Here is a 19871-nt window from a genome sequence, read left to right as displayed (position 1 = left end):
GGCATATAATGGGTGCTTCCTATTATGGTACATTCATATAATATTCAGCCTTTAAAAATGGTATTGCAGGGGTCGCCTGGGTGGCTCAGTCAGTTAAGCATCCAACTCTTGATTTGGGCTCAGGTCATGATCTCATGGTTCATGAGTTCGAGCCCTGCGTTGGGCTCCTCACTAACAACACAGAGCCTGCTTGGGATTCTCTCTCTCCCTCGCTCTCCGTCTCTCAAAAAATAAATAGACTTTGAAAAATAAAACAATAAAAACGGGGTTGCTGGTAGGGTGCCTGGCTGGCTCAGTCAATAGATCATGTGACTCTTGATCTCTGGGTCATAAGTTCAAGCCCCACGTTGGCTGTGGAACCTACTTAAAAATTAAAAAAAAAAATCGGGGCGCCTGGGTGGCTCAGTCGGTTAAGCGTCCGACTTCAGCTCAGGTCACGATCTCGCGGTCCGTGGGTTCGAGCCCCGCATTGGGCTCTGGGCTGATGGCTCAGAGCCTGGAGCCTGCTTCCGATTCTGTGTCTCTCTCTCTCTCTGCTCCTCCTCTGTTCATGCTCTGTCTCTCTCTGTCTCAAAAATAAATAAACGTTAAAAAAAATTTTTTTTTAAATAAAAAAAAATAATAATAAAAATGGTATTGCAGGTGAATTTTAACATGGAAAGATATGTGGAATATATTAGGTTATTTTTATTTTATTTCGACAGTAAAAATGCAGTTTATTCACCTGTTTATAAGACAGTATATAAGAGGCAAAGTGTTTCACATCATAGATTTCACTTCTAACTCCTTGAACTGTTCATTTCTTTCACTAAAAGGAGAGACTAGAGGCGCCTGGGTGGCTTAGTCAGTTAAGTGTCCAACTCTTGATTTGGGCTCAGGTTGTGATCACCTGATTCATGAGATTGAGCCCCACTTTGGGCTCTGCACTGACAGTGCTAGCTCTCTCTCTCTCAAAACAAATAAGTAAACATTTTTTTACAAAAATACAATACAAGGAGAGGCTAATGGGGAAATGCCAGGCAATGCTTAGGCAACTAAAATAAGGTCGGGGTGGGGAGGCAGCGCTAAGGTCATCCTCATAGGGATGGGCACAAAGGGGCTTTTAGTCGCAAGCTGATTTTCTAGAACTGGTACTGGAAGCACAGGAGCACCACTTCTGGATGTTCATACTTCATTCAGCTCCACCACACAGGCACAGCAGCACCTTCTGGTAGCTGCCCTTGCTGTCTCCCTGGATGTGGTAGTGCAGGGACATGCCATGCTTTCTCTTGAATTCAGACGTAATTTTTAACATGTCCCCTTGCTTCACTTGTGGACACCCATGATTCTAATCAGGGCCTTATCATGAACCCTCTTGCCCTTTAGGAAATCACACAATTAGTCATCAAAATAGGGGGGCTTGTTCTGAATACACTGGACCAGGTTCAGAAAAGCATTTTCCAGGTCTCCTTTGACCTACTCCTTGATCATAAGGGCTGTAGCTCTTGTACCTTTCAAATTCTTTCTGGAGGTGACACACACTTGCTTGGTCATGGTTCTGATCCCCTTGAGAACATCAGTTTCTTTCCTCTTTACCCCAGCATTAGAGATCATAGGCATCTAGGGTCAAACAGTTCGTAATCAATGAGCCATCCTCGGCTCCTCTACCCTTTGCAAGGGCAAACATGGGCTTGCAGAAGTCACCAGATGTGTTGGAAAGAAGGTCCTTCTCCAGATCAGTCTTGTGCATTTCCTTGTAGACTGCTAATTGGTCCTTGAGCAGATGATCTCAGTGAGGGAGTCCTCATCAGTCCTCAGCACCTTCATGGGGGGAGGCATTCAGCTTGGAAGCCTCATGCTGAGCAGGTGTTTTCAGTAGGCCCCAAATCACCTTCTCTAGGTGGCCAGTGGAGGCTGAGTTCAATGCTGATGCAAATTCCTTTTTGGCCCTTCTCTGGTAGGCGAAGGCAATATTCTGTCTCTCCTCATTGCTGCGGTTGGTCAATATATTGATGGCAGTGACCTCATCCACACCTTTAGTCTTGATGCCATTTCATTGTTCAAAGGATTCTGCTCAGCATCCACTTGGTGTATGTTTTGACCATCCTGTGTGCATTTGGGGACTGTAGAGGGGTCACCCTCCAAGCTGAGTTTGTGCAGAATTTCGTGAACAGTAGACATTCTGATAAGATGCTGGCCCAGGAGCTGAAAGCTGCGAGCATCCCCAGATGCAGAGCCAGAATATATTAAATTATAAAGAAAAAAAATACCCAAACCACAAAACAGTATGTGTGGTAGGATCCAGGTCTGGAAAAATAAACACTGAGATATTTGCTATGGTCATGTCTGGATGGTGGGTGTTGCTAGGTTTTTTCCCATTATATTTTATACTGAGTATAAAGATAAAGTATAAAGATACTGAGTATATCTTGTTTTATCATGAGAAAAAAGTGAGTCAGTTTCCGTTGAAAAAAAAAGATCAGGATGAATAGGTGGTGCACAGAGGGTTTTTAGGGCATTGAAACTACTCAGTCCAATACTGTAATGATGGATATGGGCCATTATATGTATGTCCAAGTCCATAGGGTGTATAACATGGAGAGTGAACCCTAATGTAAACTAGGAGCTTTGGGTGGTGGTGATATGTCAATTTAGGTTCAGCTATTACAACAATTTACCACTTGCGTTCAGATTTTGATGGTGGGAGAAGCCATGCTTATGTGAGAGGAGAGGAAATCTCTATACCTTCCACTCCGTTTTGCTGTGAACCTAAAACTGTTTAAAAAAATAGTCTATTACAAATAAATTAGTTAAAAGATCACATGGGGAAAACAATGAAGAATGCTGGGTAGGAAGGAATAGATATATCTGAGTCTTATAAAGCTACCATATATAATCCCAGTTGTTGTTGATATGTTATTAAACATTGAATTCTAGAAATATTTGATGATGGTAGTGATAATGGTGGTAGTGGTAGTAATAGGCACCATTTACTGAGCACATACTATGTGCCAGGTGTTCTGTTAAGCATATCACATGTATTATTGCCATTATCACAGTTCATACAAATAGGTGCTTGAAAGAGAAAGTCTTGTTACATTGTTCATAACACTATTCCATATAATAATAAAATGTCCAACATATCCCTTTTATGCAAGTTTCATGGAGAAAAGTTTCCTGACTTTGGCAAGAAGGGTCACCTAGTAGCCTTATTGATTTGAATTAGGAATTTTCTTGAACTGTCAACTGTGGCACATGCTTAGAACAGGCTAGTCTGAATTTCTGGCCGGTCAGCAGTCATGGGCTCTTCGATACCTCCTTCTTTATACCCATCCTCTGGATAGAGAGTGAACCAGGCTCCGGGCTGATGAATATCTGAGTGTGTCTCTTCCAAAGTTAAATAGACAATGCTGTTAGGTATCATCTGCTCGTCTGTGTATACTAAAGTAGATCATTTTGCCACAGTCCAAATTTTTTGAGTGTGTCATTCAAGGCTTTCCAGCATCTTTGCCCTCTCGACCTCGGAATCTTCCATCCCTCCAGAGATACCTGGTGTTGCACTCGCACGAAACTAACAATCTTTCCTAAAACACATTTCCTAAAACATGCTGTATACTTTCCCTTTTCTATTGCTTATGCTGTCAAACTCCTTGTCCTATGAGTCCCAACTCAAATGCCACCTTGTGCCTTATCTGTCTCCTGTCTCCCACTCCCTATGCCCATTCCCTTAATCTTTGCTTTCTATTCCCACCCCGCTTTGCCTCTATCTCACACGTATTTCCTTGTCTCTCATATAATAATTTGCTTTCGTGTCTGGATTGGAAGGTGTCTGAGTGTAATAACTATGACTTATTAGTTTTTCTTTTAATCTTTCCTTCCCCTCTGAGCAGAAAAGCAGTTCCTTAAACCTAATAAGGGCCCAGTAAATATTGAAATACTTAATGGTTAGCCCTATTTGTCTGTCAGTGAATTATTATAATGAAGTAGTTGTGGCTGTCAAATGTAATTTAGATATAGTGAATTTTCAGTTACTGCACATCACTTTTCTATTCTTACTTCTCGACCTTTGCTGTTTCCTCCACCGTCCAGCAGATGATTAGGAAAAAGCAAACTGGTTTTAATATTTTCTTTTTTTTTTTTAATTGGCAAATATTTATTTATTTATTTTTTATTTTTTATTTTTTATTTTTATTTATTTATTTATTTAATATATGAAATTTACTGTCAAATTGGTTTCCATACAACACCCAGTGCTCATCCCAAAAGGTGCCCTCCTCAATACCCATCACCCATCCTACCCTCCCTCCCACCCCCCATCAACCCTCAGTTTGTTCTCAGTTTTTAACAGTCTCTTATGCTTTGGCTCTCTCCCACTCTAACCTCTTTTTTTTTTTTTTTTCCTTCCCCTCCCCCATGGGTTTCTGTTACGTTTCTCAGGATCCACATAAGAGTGAAACCATATGGTATCTGTCTTTCTCTGTATGGCTTATTTCACTTAGCATCACACTCTCCAGTTCCATCCACGTTGCTACAAAAGGCCATATTTCATTTTTTCTCATTGCCACGTAGTATTCCATTGTGTATATAAACCACAATTTCTTTATCCATTCATCAGTTGATGGACATTTAGGCTCTTTCCATAATTTGGCTATTGTTGAGAGTGCTGCTGTCAACATTGGGGTACAAGTGCCCCTATGCATCAGTACTCCTCTATCCCTTGGATAAATTCCTAGCAGTGCTATTGCTGGGTCATAGGGTAGGTCCATTTTTAATTTTCTGAGGAACCTCCACACTGCTTTCCAGAGCGGCTGCACCAATTTGCATTCCCACCAACAGTGCAAGAGGGTTCCCGTTTCTCCACATCCTCTCCAGCATCTATAGTCTCCTGATTTGTTCATTTTGGCCACTCTGACTGGCGTGAGGTGATATCTGAGTGTGGTTTTGATTTGTATTTCCCTGATAAGGAGCGACGTTGAACATCTTTTCATGTGCCTGTTGGCCATCTGGATGTCTTCTTTAGAGAAGTGTCTATTCATGTTTTCTGCCCATTTCTTCACTGGGTTATTTGTTTTTCGGGTGTGGAGTTTGGTGAGCTCTTTATAGATTTTGGATACTAGCCCTTTGTCCGATATGTCATTTGCAAATATCTTTTCCCATTCCGTTGGTTGCCTTTTAGTTTTGTTGATTGTTTCCTTTGCTGTGCAGAAGCTTTTTATCTTCATAAGGTCCCAGTAATTCACTTTTGCTTTTAATTCCCTTGCCTTTGGGTGAGAGTCGAGTAAGAGATTGCTACGGCTGAGGTCAGAGAGGTCTTTTCCTGCTTTCTCCTCTAAGGTTTTGATGGTTTCCTGTCTCACATTCAGGTCCTTTATCCATTTTGAGTTTATTTTTGTGAATGGTGTGAGAAAGTGGTCTAGTTTCAACCTTCTGCCTGTTGCTTTCCAGTTCTCCCAGCACCATTTGTTAAAGAGACTGTCTTTTTTCCATTGGATGTTCTTTCCTGCTTTGTCAAAGATGAGTTGGCCATATGTTTGTGGGTCTAGTTCTGGGGTTTCTATTCTATTCCATTGGTCTATGTGCCTGTTTTTGTGCCAATACCATGCTGTCTTGATGATGACAGCTTTGTAGTAGAGGCTAAAGTCTGGGATTGTGATGCCTCCTGCTTTGGTCTTCTTCTTCAAAATTACTTTGGCTATTCGGGGCCTTTTGTGGTTCCATATGAATTTTAGGATTGCTTGTTCTAGTTTCGAGAAGAATGCTGGCACAATTTTGATTGGGATTGCATTGAATGTGTAGATAGCTTTGGGTAGTATTGACATTTTGACAATATTTATTCTTCCAATCCATGAGCAGGGAATGTCTTTCCATTTCTTTATATCTTCTTCAATTTCCTTCATAAGCTTTCTATAGTTTTCAGCATACAGATCTTTTACATCTTTGGTTAGATTTATTCCTAGGTATTTTATGCTTCTTGGTGCAATTGTGAATGGGATCAGTTTCTTTATTTGTCTTTCTGTTGCTTCATTGTTAGTGTATAAGAATGCAACTGATTTCTGTACATTGATTTTGTATCCTGCAACTTTGCTGAATTCATGTATCAGTTCTAGCAGACTTTTGGTGGAGTCTGTCGGATTTTCCATGTATAATATCATGTCATCTGCTAAAAGCGAAAGCTTGACTTCATCTTTGCCAATTTTGATGCCTTTGATTTCCTTTTGTTGTCTGATTGCTGAAGCTAGAACTTCCAGCACTATGTTAAACAACAGCGGTGAGAGTGGGCATCCCTGTCGTGTTCCTGATCTCAGGGAAAAAGCTCTCAGTTTTTCCCCGTTGAGGATGATGTTAGCTGTGGGCTTTTCATAAATGGCTTTTATGATCTTTACGTATCTCAAGGGTTTTTATTAAGAAAGGGTGCTGGATTTTGTCAAAGGCCTTTTCTGCATCGATTGACAGGATCATATGGTTCTTCTCTTTTTTTTTGTTAATGTGATGTATCACGTTGATTGATTTGCGAATGTTGAACCAGCCCTGCATCCCAGGAATGAATCCCACTTGATCATGGTGAATAATTCTTTTTATATGCCGTTGAATTCGATTTGCTAGTATCTTATTGAGAATTTTTGCATCCCTATTCATCAGGGATATTGGCCTGTACTTCTCTTTTTTTACTGGGTCTCTGTCTGGTTTAGGAATCAAAGTAATACTGGCTTCATAGAATGAGTCTGGAAGTTTTCCTTCCCTTTCTATTTCTTGGAATAGCTTGAGAAGGATAGGTATTATCTCTGCTTTAAACGTCTGGTAGAACTCCCCTGGGAAGCCATCTGGTCCTGGACTCTTATTTGTTGGGAGATTTTTGATAACCGATTCAATTTCTTCACTGGTTATGGGTCTGTTCAAGCTTTCTATTTCCTCCTGATTGAGTTTTGGAAGAGTGTGGGTGTTTAGGAACTTGTCCATTTCTTCCAGGTTGTCCAATTTGTTGGCATATAATTTTTCATAGTATTCCCTGATAATTGTTTGTATCTCTGAGGGATTGGTTGTAATAATTCCATTTTCATTCATGATTTTATCTATTTGGTTCATCTCCCTTTTCTTTTTGAGAAGCCTGGCTAGAGGTTTGTCAATTTTGTTAATTTTTTCAAAAAACCAACTCTTGGTTTCGTTGATCTGCTCTACAGTTTTTTTAGATTCTATATTGTTTATTTCTGCTCTGATCTTTATTATTTCTCTTCTTCTGCTGGGTTTAGGCTGCCTTTGCTGTTCTGCTTCTATTTCCTTTAGGTGTGCTGTTAGATTTTGTATTTGGGATTTTTCTTGTTTCTTGAGATAGGCCTGGATTGCAATGTATTTTCCTCTCAGGACTGCCTTCGCTGCGTCCCAAAGCGTTTGGATTGTTGTATTTTCATTTTCGTTTGTTTCCATATATTTTTTAATTTCTTCTCTAATTGCCTGGTTGACCCACTCATTCGTTAGTAGGGTGTTCTTTAACCTCCATGCTTTTGGAGGTTTTCCAGACTTTTTCCTGTGGTTGATTTCAAGCTTCATAGCATTGTGGTCTGAAAGTATGCATGGTATAATTTCAATTCTTTTAAACTTATGAAGGGCTGTTTTGTGACCCAGTATAGGATCTATCTTGGAGAATGTTCCATGTGCACTCGAGAAGAAAGTATATTCTGTTGCTTTGGGATGCAGAGTTCTAAATATATCTGTCAAGTCCATCTGATCCAATGTATCATTCAGGGCCCTTGTTTCTTTATTGACCGTGTGTCTAGATGATCTATCCATTTCTGTAAGTGGGGTGTTAAAGTCCCCTGCAATGACCACATTCTTATCAATAAGGTTGCTTATGTTTATGAGTAATTGTTTTATATATCTGGGGGCTCCGGTATTCGGCGCATAGACATTTATAATTGTTAGCTCTTCCTGATGGATAGACCCTGTAATTATTATATAATGCCCTTCTTCATCTCTTGTTACAGCCTTTAATTTAAAGTCTAGTTTGTCTGATATAAGTATGGCTACTCCAGCTTTCTTTTGGCTTCCAGTAGCATGATAAATAGTTCTCCATCCCCTCACTCTCAATCTAAAGGTGTCCTCAGATCTAAAATGAGTCTCTTGTAGACAGCAAGTAGATGGGTCTTGTTTTTTTATCCATTCTGATACCCTATGTCTTTTGGTTGGCGCATTTAATCCGTTTACATCCAGTGTTATTATAGAAAGATACGGGTTTAGAGTCATTGTGATGTCTGTATGTTTTATGCTTGTAGTGATGTCTCTGGGACTTTGTCTCACAGGGTCCCCCTTAGGATCTCTTGTAGGGCTGGTTTAGTGGTGACAAAGTCCTTCAGTTTTTGTTTGTTTGGGAAGACCTTTATCTCTCCTTCTATTCTAAATGACAGACTTGCTGGATAAAGGATTCTCGGCTGCATATTTTTTCTGTTTAGCACACTGAAGATAGTGCCAAGCCTTTCTGGCCTGCCAAGTTTCAAAAGAGAGATCAGTCACGAGTCTTATAGGTCTCCCTTTATATGTGAGGGCACGTTTATCCCTTGCTGCTTTCAGGATTTTCTCTTTATCCTTGTATTTTGCCAGTCTCACTATGATATGTCGTGCAGAAGATCGATTCAAGTTACGTCTGAAGGGAGTTCTCTGTGCCTCTTGGATTTCAATGCCTTTTTCCTTCCCCAGTTCAGGGAAGTTCTCAGCTATAATTTCTTCAAGTACCCCTTCAGCACCTTTCCCTCTCTCTTCCTCCTCTGGGATACCAATTATGCGTATATTATTTCTTTTTAGTGTATCACTTAGTTCTCTAATTTTCCCCTCATACTCCTGGATTTTTTTTATCTCTCTTTCTCTCAGCTTCCTCTTTTTCCATAACTTTATCTTCTAGTTCACCTATTCTCTCCTCTGCCTCTTCAATCCGAGCCGTCGTCATTTCCATTTTGTTTTGCATTTCGTTTAAAGCGCTTTTCAGCTCCTCGTGACTGTTCCTTAGTCCCTTGATCTCTGTGGCAAGAGATTCTCTGCTGTCCTGTATACTGTTTTCAAGCCCAGCGATTAATTTTATGACTATTATTCTAAATTCACTTTCTGTTATATTATTTAAATCCTTTTTGATCAGTTCATTAGCTGTTGTTATTTCCTGGAGATTCTTCTGAGGGGAATTCTTCCGTTTGGTCATTTTGGAGAGTCCCTGGCGTGGTGAGGACCTGCAGGGCACTTCCCCTGTGCTGTGGTGTATAACTGGAGTTAGTGGGCGGGGCCGCAGTCCGACCCGATGTCTGCCCCCAGCCCACTGCTGGGGCCACAGTCAGACTGGTGTGTGCCTTCTCTTCCCCTCTCCTAGGGGCGGGATTCACTGTGGGGTGGCGTGTCCCGTCTGGGCTACTTGCACACTGCCAGGCTTGTGTTGCTGGGGATCTGGCGTATTGGCTGGGGTGGGTGGGCAAGGTGCACGGGGGGCTGGAGGGGCAGGCTTAGCTCGCTTCTCCTTAGGTGATCCACTTCAGGAGGAGCCCTGTGGCAGCGGGAGGGAGTCAGATCCGCTGCCGGAGGTTTGGCTCCGCAGAAGCACAGAGTTGGGTGTTTGCGCGGAGCGAGCAAGTTCCCTGGCAGGAACCGGTTCCCTTTGGGATTTTGGCTGGGGGATGGGCGGGGGAGATGGCGCTGGCGCCTTTGTTCCCCGCCAAGCTGAGCTCTGCCGTCCGGGGGCTCGGCAGCTCTCCCTCCCTTTGTCCTCCAGCCTTCCCGCTTTCCGAGCAGAGCTGTTAACTTATGACCTCCCAGACGCTAAGTCGCGCTTGCTGTCGGAACACAGTCCGTCCGGCCCCTCCGCTCTTGCCAGCCAGACTCGGGGGCTCCGCTTGGCCAGCGGGCCGCCCCTCCGCCCCGGCTCCCTCCCGCCAGTCCGTGGAGCGCGCACCGCCTCGCCGCCCTTCCTCCCCTCTTCCGTGGGCCTCTCGTCTGCGCTTGGCTCCGGAGACTCCGTTCTGCTAATCCTCTGGCGGTTTTCTGGGTTCTTTAGGCAGGTGTAGGTGGAATCTAAGTGATCAGCAGGACGCGCGGTGAGCCCAGCGTCCTCCTACGCCGCCATCTTCCCTCCAATCTCTGGTTTTAATATTTTCTTAAGCAAAATTTAACTAGTGAGGTAATATCCTCCTTTAAAAAGTCATATGATACGTTTTTAAATGGAATAAAAATTCAGACCAGGTACTACTTCATAAAAACATTTGTCCAACACACTCTCTTTGAGCACACACCTTCTCCCCATGTACCAACTCACTCTTCTTACTCCCTTTCCTGGCTACCCCCCACCCATAGGTCTCAGCTAGGAACCTCGGGCTGGTCTTCAGCTCTTCACTCTTTTTTCCTTTTTTTTTAAAGAATTTATTTTTAAGTAATCTCTATTCCCAACATGGGGCTCGAACTCAACAACCCCGAGATCAAGAGTTGCACGCTGCACCGACTGAGCCAGCCGGGTGCCCCTCTTCACTTTCTGATCGTTTCCCCAGTCTGCCGCCTCCTCTTCTCCCATCCTTTTTTATTCAGACTCTCATCTTTTACCTGGTCTTTGATCCTGCTTCTGCTCCCTTGTCCCTCCACTCTCAGTTTGTTATGTATATGCTGCTAGGGTTGCCTTTCCAAAACAGATATGATCTTGTTTAAAATACCTTTGAGGGGCACCTGGGTGGCTCAGTCGGTCAAGTGTCCAACTCTTGATTTCAGCTCAAGTCATGATCTCATGGTTCATGAGATCAAACCCCACATCGGGCTCTGCACTGACATTATAGAGCCTGCTTGGGATATTCTCTCTCTCTCTGTCTCTCTCTCTTTCTTTCTTTCCCTCTCTCTCTTCCCCTCCCCCACCGTCGGGCACACACGTGTGTGCGCACACTCTCTCTCAGTAAATAAATAAACATTTAAAATACCTCTCGGTTTGAAGAACTCAGAAGGACCTATGCTTTAGGTTTCCTATTGGGCTCAAAGGCTAAAGTCCAGAATCTACCATCTGGTTGCAGCCAAAGTTCCCCAAATTTGCTTCCTTTCATGCTCTATCGTGTACCAAACTGCAGCCACTCTGAATGTCTCTGTTCGCCAAACATGCCTCTGTCTAAGCATCTCTTCCCGTCTCTTCCCACTCCCTGAAATACCCTGCTTCCTCTTCTCTACTGAATCCCTGCCCTCCTCTGGGAAGCCTTCCCTAGGACCCCAGGCAGAGATATAGTCTCTGTGCTTTGATTTCTCACTTATCATAACTCGTTCTGGCACTGGCCTAGTTTTCCCTACCTACACTTTGAATTTCTCAAGGATAGGAAAATGTTTTATTTACCTTTGAGTCTTCAGGGCCTAGCACAGTGCTTTACCTCATCAAGTATTTCCAAATTCACAGCTCAGTGTGCTCTTGAGATATAATGTAGAAGTAAGATATGGTAGATTCATTATCCGGCATTTTAAGGACTAACCAGGATACAGGGAGAATGGATAAATGAATTCTAAAGGTAATTTGCAAGCCTCTTTTTCACAGTTAGCTTTAAATCCCTCCATTCTTTCATGCCTCTCTTGTGTGGGTCCTCATAAGCTTTGAGATAAGGCAGAAAGGGAAAAAGTAGTCTAGACAACACGTATCTGAACAAGCAAGAGTAAAATGTGCTGGGCTACTTGGAAGTGATTGCCTTAAGTCCTTCCGTATTATGAAAGTATGTTTTTCTCAGCTGGGTTCCAAGATACTGGATAGGGTTCTTTTGTTTGTTTTTTGCAAGGCAAAACTGGCAAGAAAAAATCAGGTGATTTTAAGATCTAGTGCCTTGGGAGAGCAAAGGTAGAGAGAAGCAAAATGTTCTATTGATGTTCTGCTCTGTATTTCTTATGTTAACAGTTATTTTGTTCTGTTTTGATGTATATAGACTTTTGATTACTATAATTTTCAGTCAAGAGTCAGTGGGATTTTTTATTATTTCTTTAATTTTAAACTTAACGAATACTGTTGCTAGCATGGATTAGACACTCAGATACTTTAGATAATTCAACATTGACTTCATTCATGTTTAGAAATAATCAGAAGGGACGCCTGGGTGACTCAGTCGGCTAAGCATCCGACTTCAGCTCGTGTCATGATCTCACAGTTCGTGGGTTTGAGTCCCATGTCGGGCTCTGTGCTGACAGCTCAGAGCCTGGAGCCTGCTTCGGATTCTGTGTCTCCCTCTCTCTCTGCCCCTCCCTCGCTCACTCTTTCAAGAATAAATAAGCTTTAACATTTTTTTTCAAAGAAATAATTAATCAGCAACATTAAAGCCAGCTTGACTACTATTTATTTTTTATTGAAGTGTAACTAACAATGTTATGTTAGTTTTGGGTATTGACTTTTATATTTTAAATTTCAGTTTTTGCCACCTTCTTCCGTTCCCATTCCTATTCATGCTTCCTTTGGTCGCCTTCACCAAATCAAACAGGTAAGAAGACTTTCGAAACTCATAGCTGTTCAGTAAAAAAAGGAAACTTTATTTTTCTTTAGAAAAATACCTAGGGTTCAGTAATTCCAAGTGAGGTCACATGTGATTCTGTTTTTAATTCCAGGAATGGTTCCTCTAAAACAAAAGCAACTATGGAGTCCTGTATTTCTTCGGGTTATAAACTGATAGATTCCAGAAAGACAGTGTATTCTTCTACCTTGAATCTGGCTTCTTTCAGAGCTCTCAAAGAAAAGGAATGCTATCTAGAAAAATTAATTTTTTAGGTTCATAATAACCATAGTTATCATGGTGTTTTTTAAACCGCCAGATGAAATTTTTTGACAGATGAACAGCCTTTATGCTATCGTTCTGTGTTCATTTCTTAGTGATCTGAGTTCAGGGACACATTGTACTTCACTGGCTTACGTTTTGTGCAGGTGTGTGTGTGTGTGCATGTGTGTGTTTAATTGCAAACGCCTAATACAGTTAAACCTTTTAATTATCCAAAGATTAGCCACAGAGCTCAAAAGATCAAATCCCCACTCCTCCACAGGTGGTGGGATTTTTCTGACCCAGCTACAAGCAGACTTTTGTTCAAGAGGGGCTTAACTGTTATGGAGCACTTATTATTCACTTAGTGCTGTAACAGGTACTTCACATGTGTGGTCTCATTTTATCTCGCAACAACCTTATAAGATCAGAATCTAACGATGGGAGAAATTTAGTAATTTACCCAATGTCCAGGGTTAGTGACTATCAGAGCCAGATTTAGCCCCAAATTACTGGATTCCTTTCCAGCTACCCTTTCCCTATTTCAGTGGCAAAAAAGCCAAAATATCTCATGAGCCTGGTGTTTAGGATTCCAACTTCTGCTTCCTTTCCCTCTCGCCCTCTCACGCCATGACTTCCCTAAGGTCCAGTTTATCATCCAGTAGCAAAATAGTATGGTAAAAAGATTCTTTTACTTTTTAGTAGATAAAACATTCTTTGTCTTTGTGAGTATGGAGCTATTTTAGAAATTCAAAAGAGCCTAAAACTAGTAGGTGAGATGACCTCTGGTTTATCTGTGCAATTTGCTTTGTTGCTTCCTCTAAATGAGACCAATATTTAGAAATTGATTACATGTTGCTATTTGATTATGAAGCTTGAAATCAAGATTAATTTAATTGGTTTGTAATATAAATCATAAGGCACTCTGTTTCCATAGTGACAGAATATACATTATATAAACATTTAAAATGAAACACAAGTAGAAAGTGAATTAAATGGGAAAACAGAAATACTTCAATCTGGGTACTGATTGAATGGAAAATTAAGACTTATTTTCAGCAACTTAATGGTCTGATATCTTTTTTTTAATTTTTAAAATATTTTTTAAAAATATTTGAGTGGGGAGGGAGAACATGAGCGAGGGAGAGGCAGAGGAAGAGGAAGAGACAGAATCTCAAGCAGGCTCCACACTGTCAGTGCAAAGCCTGATGAGGGTCTCAATCTCACACACTGTGAGATCATAACCTGAGCCAAAGGCCAGAGTCGGACACTCGACCAACTGAGCCACCCAGCCACCCCCTTACACATATCTTAAATTGCATATTTCTTTATGTGTATGCTTTAACTATGGCTTCTTTTTAGTATTGATCTTATTAACCTTTTGGGAAGGAGGATGCTTGAAAGTAAATCCTGATATCTTTTTACCCATAAACACTCAGTATGAATCTCTGAGAAGGACTTTTTTCCTACATAATCACAATGCCATCATTACATCTAGCAAAATTAAGTTATTCTGTATTGTCATCTAATAACCAGTCTATGTTGAAATTTCATTATTCCCAAAAGTATCTTTTCTGCTGATTCAAACATGTTCCAACTATGATCTCTCAGATCTCTTTTATTTAAAATAGCCTTTCCTCCTGTTCTTATTTCATGCCACTTATTTTTTGAAGAAACCAGGCCATTTGTCATGTAGACTACCCTACATTCTGATTCTGCTTCTGTGTGATGTTGTTTAATATGTCCTTTTATTTCCTGTATTTCCTATAAACTGATTTGAATAAATTTTCTTTTACTTTTAAATAAGCACACATACTTGGGGCGCCTGGGTGGCTCAATTGGTTGAGCGTCTGACTTCGGCTCAGGTCATGATCTCACGGTCTGTGAGTTCGAGCCCCGCGTCGGGCTCTGTGCTGACAGCTCAGAGCCTGGAGCCTGTTTCAGATTCTGTGTCTCCCTCTCTCTGACCCTCCCCCGTTCATGCTCTGTCTCTCTCTGTCTCAAAAATAAATAAACGTTTAAAAAAAAAAATAAGCACACATACCAAGTCAATATTAGGTCCTGGGTCAACATTTAAGTAGATGTGTGGTTTAAGTTGCCCCTTTCCTAGTAGGCAGCTAATGGGTAATTTTTTCTCTACAGGGGTTGTTAGCTGTTTTCTAGGTATTAGAGAGCTTGAGAAAATGAAGCTGGAAGTTAATTTTCTGTCCACCCCCCAGTTTTATTGAGATGTAATTTACATATAAGGTTGTATAAGATGTACAGTATAAGTATACAGTATAAGTATAAGATGTACAGTAATGATTTGATTTATGTATTGTGAGATGATTACCATGGAAGTTAATTTTCTTAAATTTTTTTTTAATTTTTATTTTTGAGAGAAACACACACACACACACACACACACACACAGTGTGAGCAGGGGAAGGGTAGAGAGAGAGGGAGACACAGAATCCAAAGGAGGCTCCAGGCTCCGAGCTGTCAGCGCAGAGCCAGACGCGGGGCTCAAATTCACAGACTGCGAGATCATGACCTGAGCCAAAGTTGGACAGTTAACTGACTGAGCCACCCAGACGCCCCTAGGAACTATTCTTTTCATGTAACTTTTCCTTTCCTAATACCAATTGAGTTTATGTTTCAAGAGGTTTGGAAGCACTCGGCTTTTAGTTCCCTATACCAAAGCCCTAAACATAAGTAACCGCGCTGCTGAAATAGTTTGTGTATTCGTTTTCTAAGGTTGCCACAACAAAGTACCACACACAGTGGGGCTCACCAAACAGAAGCGTATTTTCTCACCACTCTGGAGGCTACAAGTCTGAGATCAAGGTGTTGGCAGGATTGGCTTCTTCTGAGGGCTGTGACAGAAGGATCTGTTCCAAGCTCTCTCATTGACCTATAAATAGCCATCTTCATGTTCACATGGTGTTTTCCCTACACATTTGTCTGTTTCCAAATTTCTCCTTTTTATAAGGACATATTGGATTACGGCCCACCCTCGTAACCTGGTCCTAACTTGATTACTTCTGCAAATGCTCTATCTCCAAATAAAGTGACATTCTGAGGCACTGGGGGTTAGGACTTCGACATATGGATTTTAGGGGGACACTATTCCACCCATAACAGTTTGTTCATGGTATATGGTTCTATAATTTTACATTTATTTCCTGACTTGTCAAATAGGATATAAAATCATCGATACCTAGTAAGAACTTGACTTTTTCTGCAGTACCTTAAGTAACATCAGTTTAATTCCCTACTTGCACACTACCTCTGCATTTCTAGCATCTCTCCTATTTATATCTTCACAGATGTAAACTTTAGCACCATGTATTATAGTCTTTGTTTTATCTCAGCTGGTTTGGATAAATTAAGCTGGGTTTAGACACAAATGTAAGGGAACTTTATGAAATGCAGCCATTTAAAACATCGTGCCAGCTGGAGTAGAGGGCATGATTTTAACAAGGACAATATCAGTTATCACAGTTTCACAGTTACTTTGTCTTATGGACTCTGCTACCACTTCTAGTCTAGGAAAGCAACGGCATTAGATTTCTGTTCTGTGTTTTTCGGTCTTCCTTGGAACCTACTAAGTACCTGGTCTTTTTTATGAAGAGATGTTCTTTAAGGGAATAGCCTAACTTGTTTTAAAGGAAATTTAATTTGACCTTAACTCACAAATTGTTCATTCTTTCAGCAAGCATTTGTTAAGCCCTGTGCCGACACCGGGCAACCAAAATCTTTCAGGCATACTCACCTTCAGAGAGCACAGTGGGTAGCTCACCATTTCCATTTTTACCTTGGATCCTAAAAAGCTGAAAGCTAAGTTCAGTGCTCAAGTGCAACAACTCTCCTTAACCTGGGTTTCTAGCAGACAGCACTCTTTGTCCCTCAGAGATATGTGGCTCTTGATTTGTTTTTTTAGTATTTATTTACTTTCGGGAGAGCGCAAGCAGGGGAGGGGCAGAGAGAAGGGGACAGAGGATCTGAAGCGGGCTCTGCGCTGACAGGCTGACAGCAGCCAGCCCGATGTGGGGCTCGAACTCACGAACTGTGAGATCATGACCTGAACCAAAGTCGGACGCTCAACCAACTGAGCCACCCAGGTACCCCTCTTGACTTTTTATCCTTATTTTAACAATCAGACTTCATTATAAGCACCTCATATCCATTTTGGAAACAGGCAAGATATAAATGATAAAAGAGTCAACCTGCTTTTACTAACAACCTTCAAAATAGCTGATGTTGGGTAATGCTCCAACTTCCAACGGAACAGTGAGCAAAATCCTGTCCTACTTTGGGAAAAATTGCTCTTGGTCGTTGAGTAAATTACAAAGTACTTTGAGCTTCTCACTACAGGAAAACGTCTACATCAGTATTAGGTGGAAGGACTATACTAACTTTACATTTTGTTGAAAAGGTTTACTGTTACTCCATTGTTTTTAAAGACTAACTTCTTAAACTTCCTTTCCCAATTTCCCTCACTTTCCATAATGACATCAAAAGAACTCAAAGCTCTAGGTTCACCTTCAGTTCTTCCTGATTTTTCTACTGTATCTAATTAGGCATCTAATCCTATTAATTCTTCCTTGACACATCCTCTCTGTTCCCACTTCCTTCTGTCCCTTGGGTCCATCCAGATTACTGTAGAAATATTCTAAGAGATTTCCTATCTCTGTCAGTTTAATCCGACTTCCACAACCAACAGCAAGATCACTTCTCTGAGACATCATTTTCACCTTTTTCTCCCCTGTGCAGAAAGTTATAGTGGCTTCCCATTACCTACTGAATAAGAGTAAGACTAAGTATAGCTAGGTTGTAGCGAGCACTTACTCACATAGGTTGCCAGGCGCTGTGATAACAACTGTACAACCACTTCGTTAGCCTCAGTTTGTATTATCATCTTCATATGAATGAAGAGACTGAGGCTAAGGTTAATTCACTTGCCTAGGATTGACAGTTAAAAAGTTACAGAGCCCAGATTCGACCCAGTTCTATTTGGCTCCAAAGCCTGTGGTCCTAACAACTATGGTGTTCTGCGCAAACTCTTTAAGTCCCAACCCTTCAATTATTTACAATCCTAGAAATCTGGCCCTATTTTACCTCTCCAGTTTTAGCTCTCATCGCTTCTCAGTACAAACTGTTTCAGTCAAACTGTTTCACTCCCCTCAGACCTGCCATGTTCGTTCCCTCCTCTAAGCTTTTGTTCACATGCTTCCTTCTGCTTGGAATGCCTTCCCCTCCACCCTCTGCTTGTCCAGATTTTAAACCACTTTCAGGGCCTAGGTCAAATTTTCATTCACACAACTCACGCCACTCTTCTATTCCAGACTACCCATAACGTGTATTGTTTATATAGACGGTAATATTTAAGCTCTTTTGATCATACACTGCATCAGTGCAAAATGTTTTAGCACATCCTTCCAGTACATGTAAACTGTATTTACATTATGGGTATGTACTTCCAAGCTGGTATGTAACGTGAGTCATAGAATATATGAGCAACCCAAATACAGAAAGGATGAGATAAAGACGAAATGATGTTTTTAGGACATTTTAAAATGTATTTTATTAATTATGAGTCATTATTGAGAGGGAATATGGGTCCATATTTCTAGTAGTGTTCATGACCTCAAATTATTTTAGCCAGCTCCTTGACAGAGACTAGTTCAGCATTGTGTTTTCAAAAGAAGGTGGAAGGTGATGTGCTGGGCTAGGAGTAGCACAAACGCCACCTTTGTCACCTCCCTGTCACTTGCTTAGACTTGTATTATGAATCTTCTGTCCGACATTTCTTTATAGTAATCTTGTTAAGATACTTGTCTATTTTGTGGAACTCGGTTTAATTAAAACTAGATAATATATCCATATGGCCACCTAACTTGCAACTCATTACAACTAGCCTCCCCCTAAATGCTGTTCTTTTGCAAGATCTTTGGTCTCTATGGGCTGAGTGAGAGCACCTGTGTCAGTCTGTATATCTAATATTAGTAAACCTTCATTTCTTACTATCTTAGATTTAAAATGTGTAAATTGAATTTTTTTTTTTTTTTTTTTTTTTTTTTTTTTTTTTTTTTTTTTTTGCTTCTCTGTGAATCACCATGTATACTTCCTGGGCTATGATCATGCTTACTTTGGAGAGCACCAACCTGATATATATAAAACTTGTCTCTCAAATATGATTCTAGGTCATTTTCGGGAAAGCTCATCTGCTTATTTCATGTTCCCCATCATATTTAGCACCATATTTGCCCAACTGTGTCCTAGGTACTTTATTATGTGTAAAATATGTTTTTAAGAAGACCAGGGTGAATTTGGACTGTAGGATTTTTTTAAAAGCCATTTTAACCATTTTTAAGAGTACAATTCAGTGGCATTAAGTACTTTCACAGTGTCGGGCAATCATCATCACTTTTCATTTCCAGAATTTTTCATCCTGCCAGACAGAAACTCCATGCCCGTTCAGCAGTAACTTCCTACTTAACCTCCTTCTCCTGTAACCTCTATTCTACTTTCTATTTCTATGAAGACTTGACTATTCTAGGTACCACATATAAGTGGAACCACAAAATATTCGTTCTTTTGTGTTTATATCACTTAACATAATGTTTGCAGTATTCAACCATGTTATATGTAGCATGTGTCAGAACTTCATTCCTTTGTATGGAATTGTGTTTATATCACATTTTTTAATCCATTCATCTGGTGGTGGACACTGGGTTGTTTCCAACTTTTGGTTATTATAAATAGTGCTGCTATGAACTTTGGTGTACAAGTCTCTGTTTGAGTTCCTGTTTTCAATACTTTTGCGTATATACATAGGAGCGGGATTGTTGGATAATATGGTAAGTCAATGTTTAACTTTTTGAGAAACTGTCAAATTGTCTCCTACAGAGTCTGCACCATTTTACATTCCCACCAGCAATGTCTAAAAGCTCTAATTTCTCCACATTTTTACCAACACTTGTTATTTTCCACATTTTTAAATAACAGCTATTCTGGGGCACCTGGGTGGCTCAGTTGGTTGAGCATCCACCTCTTAATTTCAGCTCAGGTCATGATCCCAAGATTGTGGGATCAAGCCCCACATTGGGCTCCATACTAGGCATGGAGCCTGCTTAAGATTCTCTCTCTTACTCTCTCTCTCTCTCTCTCTCTCTCTCTCTCTCTCCCTCT

General features: G+C 40.9%; 1 protein-coding gene and 1 pseudogene across 10 annotated transcripts in view; one reads left to right on the top strand and one right to left on the bottom strand.

Moving 5' to 3' along the window:
* LOC145714515 (P2R1A-PPP2R2A-interacting phosphatase regulator 1-like) overlaps positions 1-19871 on the top strand; it is a 110968-nt gene that overhangs the window by 14568 nt on the left and 76529 nt on the right. For 9 of the 10 annotated variants that reach the window (XR_014136871.1, XM_081794052.1, XM_081794053.1 and 6 more), the window contains exon 5: positions 12360-12428. The exons of the other annotated variant lie outside the window; for it this stretch is intronic. Coding sequence is in view for 8 of the 9 variants with exons in the window: in XM_081794052.1 (XP_081650178.1) it covers positions 12360-12428 (69 nt within the window). In the remaining variant the exon portion in view is untranslated. The remainder of the gene's footprint in view (positions 1-12359; positions 12429-19871) is intronic. 10 annotated transcript variants of the gene reach the window in all.
* Positions 1172-2160, bottom strand: LOC145714514 (annexin A2 pseudogene; annotated as a pseudogene).

This window comes from Panthera onca, chromosome X (assembly GCF_046562875.1).
Source record: "Panthera onca isolate mPanOnc1 chromosome X, mPanOnc1 haplotype 2, whole genome shotgun sequence".
NCBI lineage: Eukaryota > Metazoa > Chordata > Mammalia > Carnivora > Felidae > Panthera > Panthera onca.
Note: the sequence above shows the minus strand (reverse complement) of the source record. Positions and strands in the feature narration are given on the sequence as shown.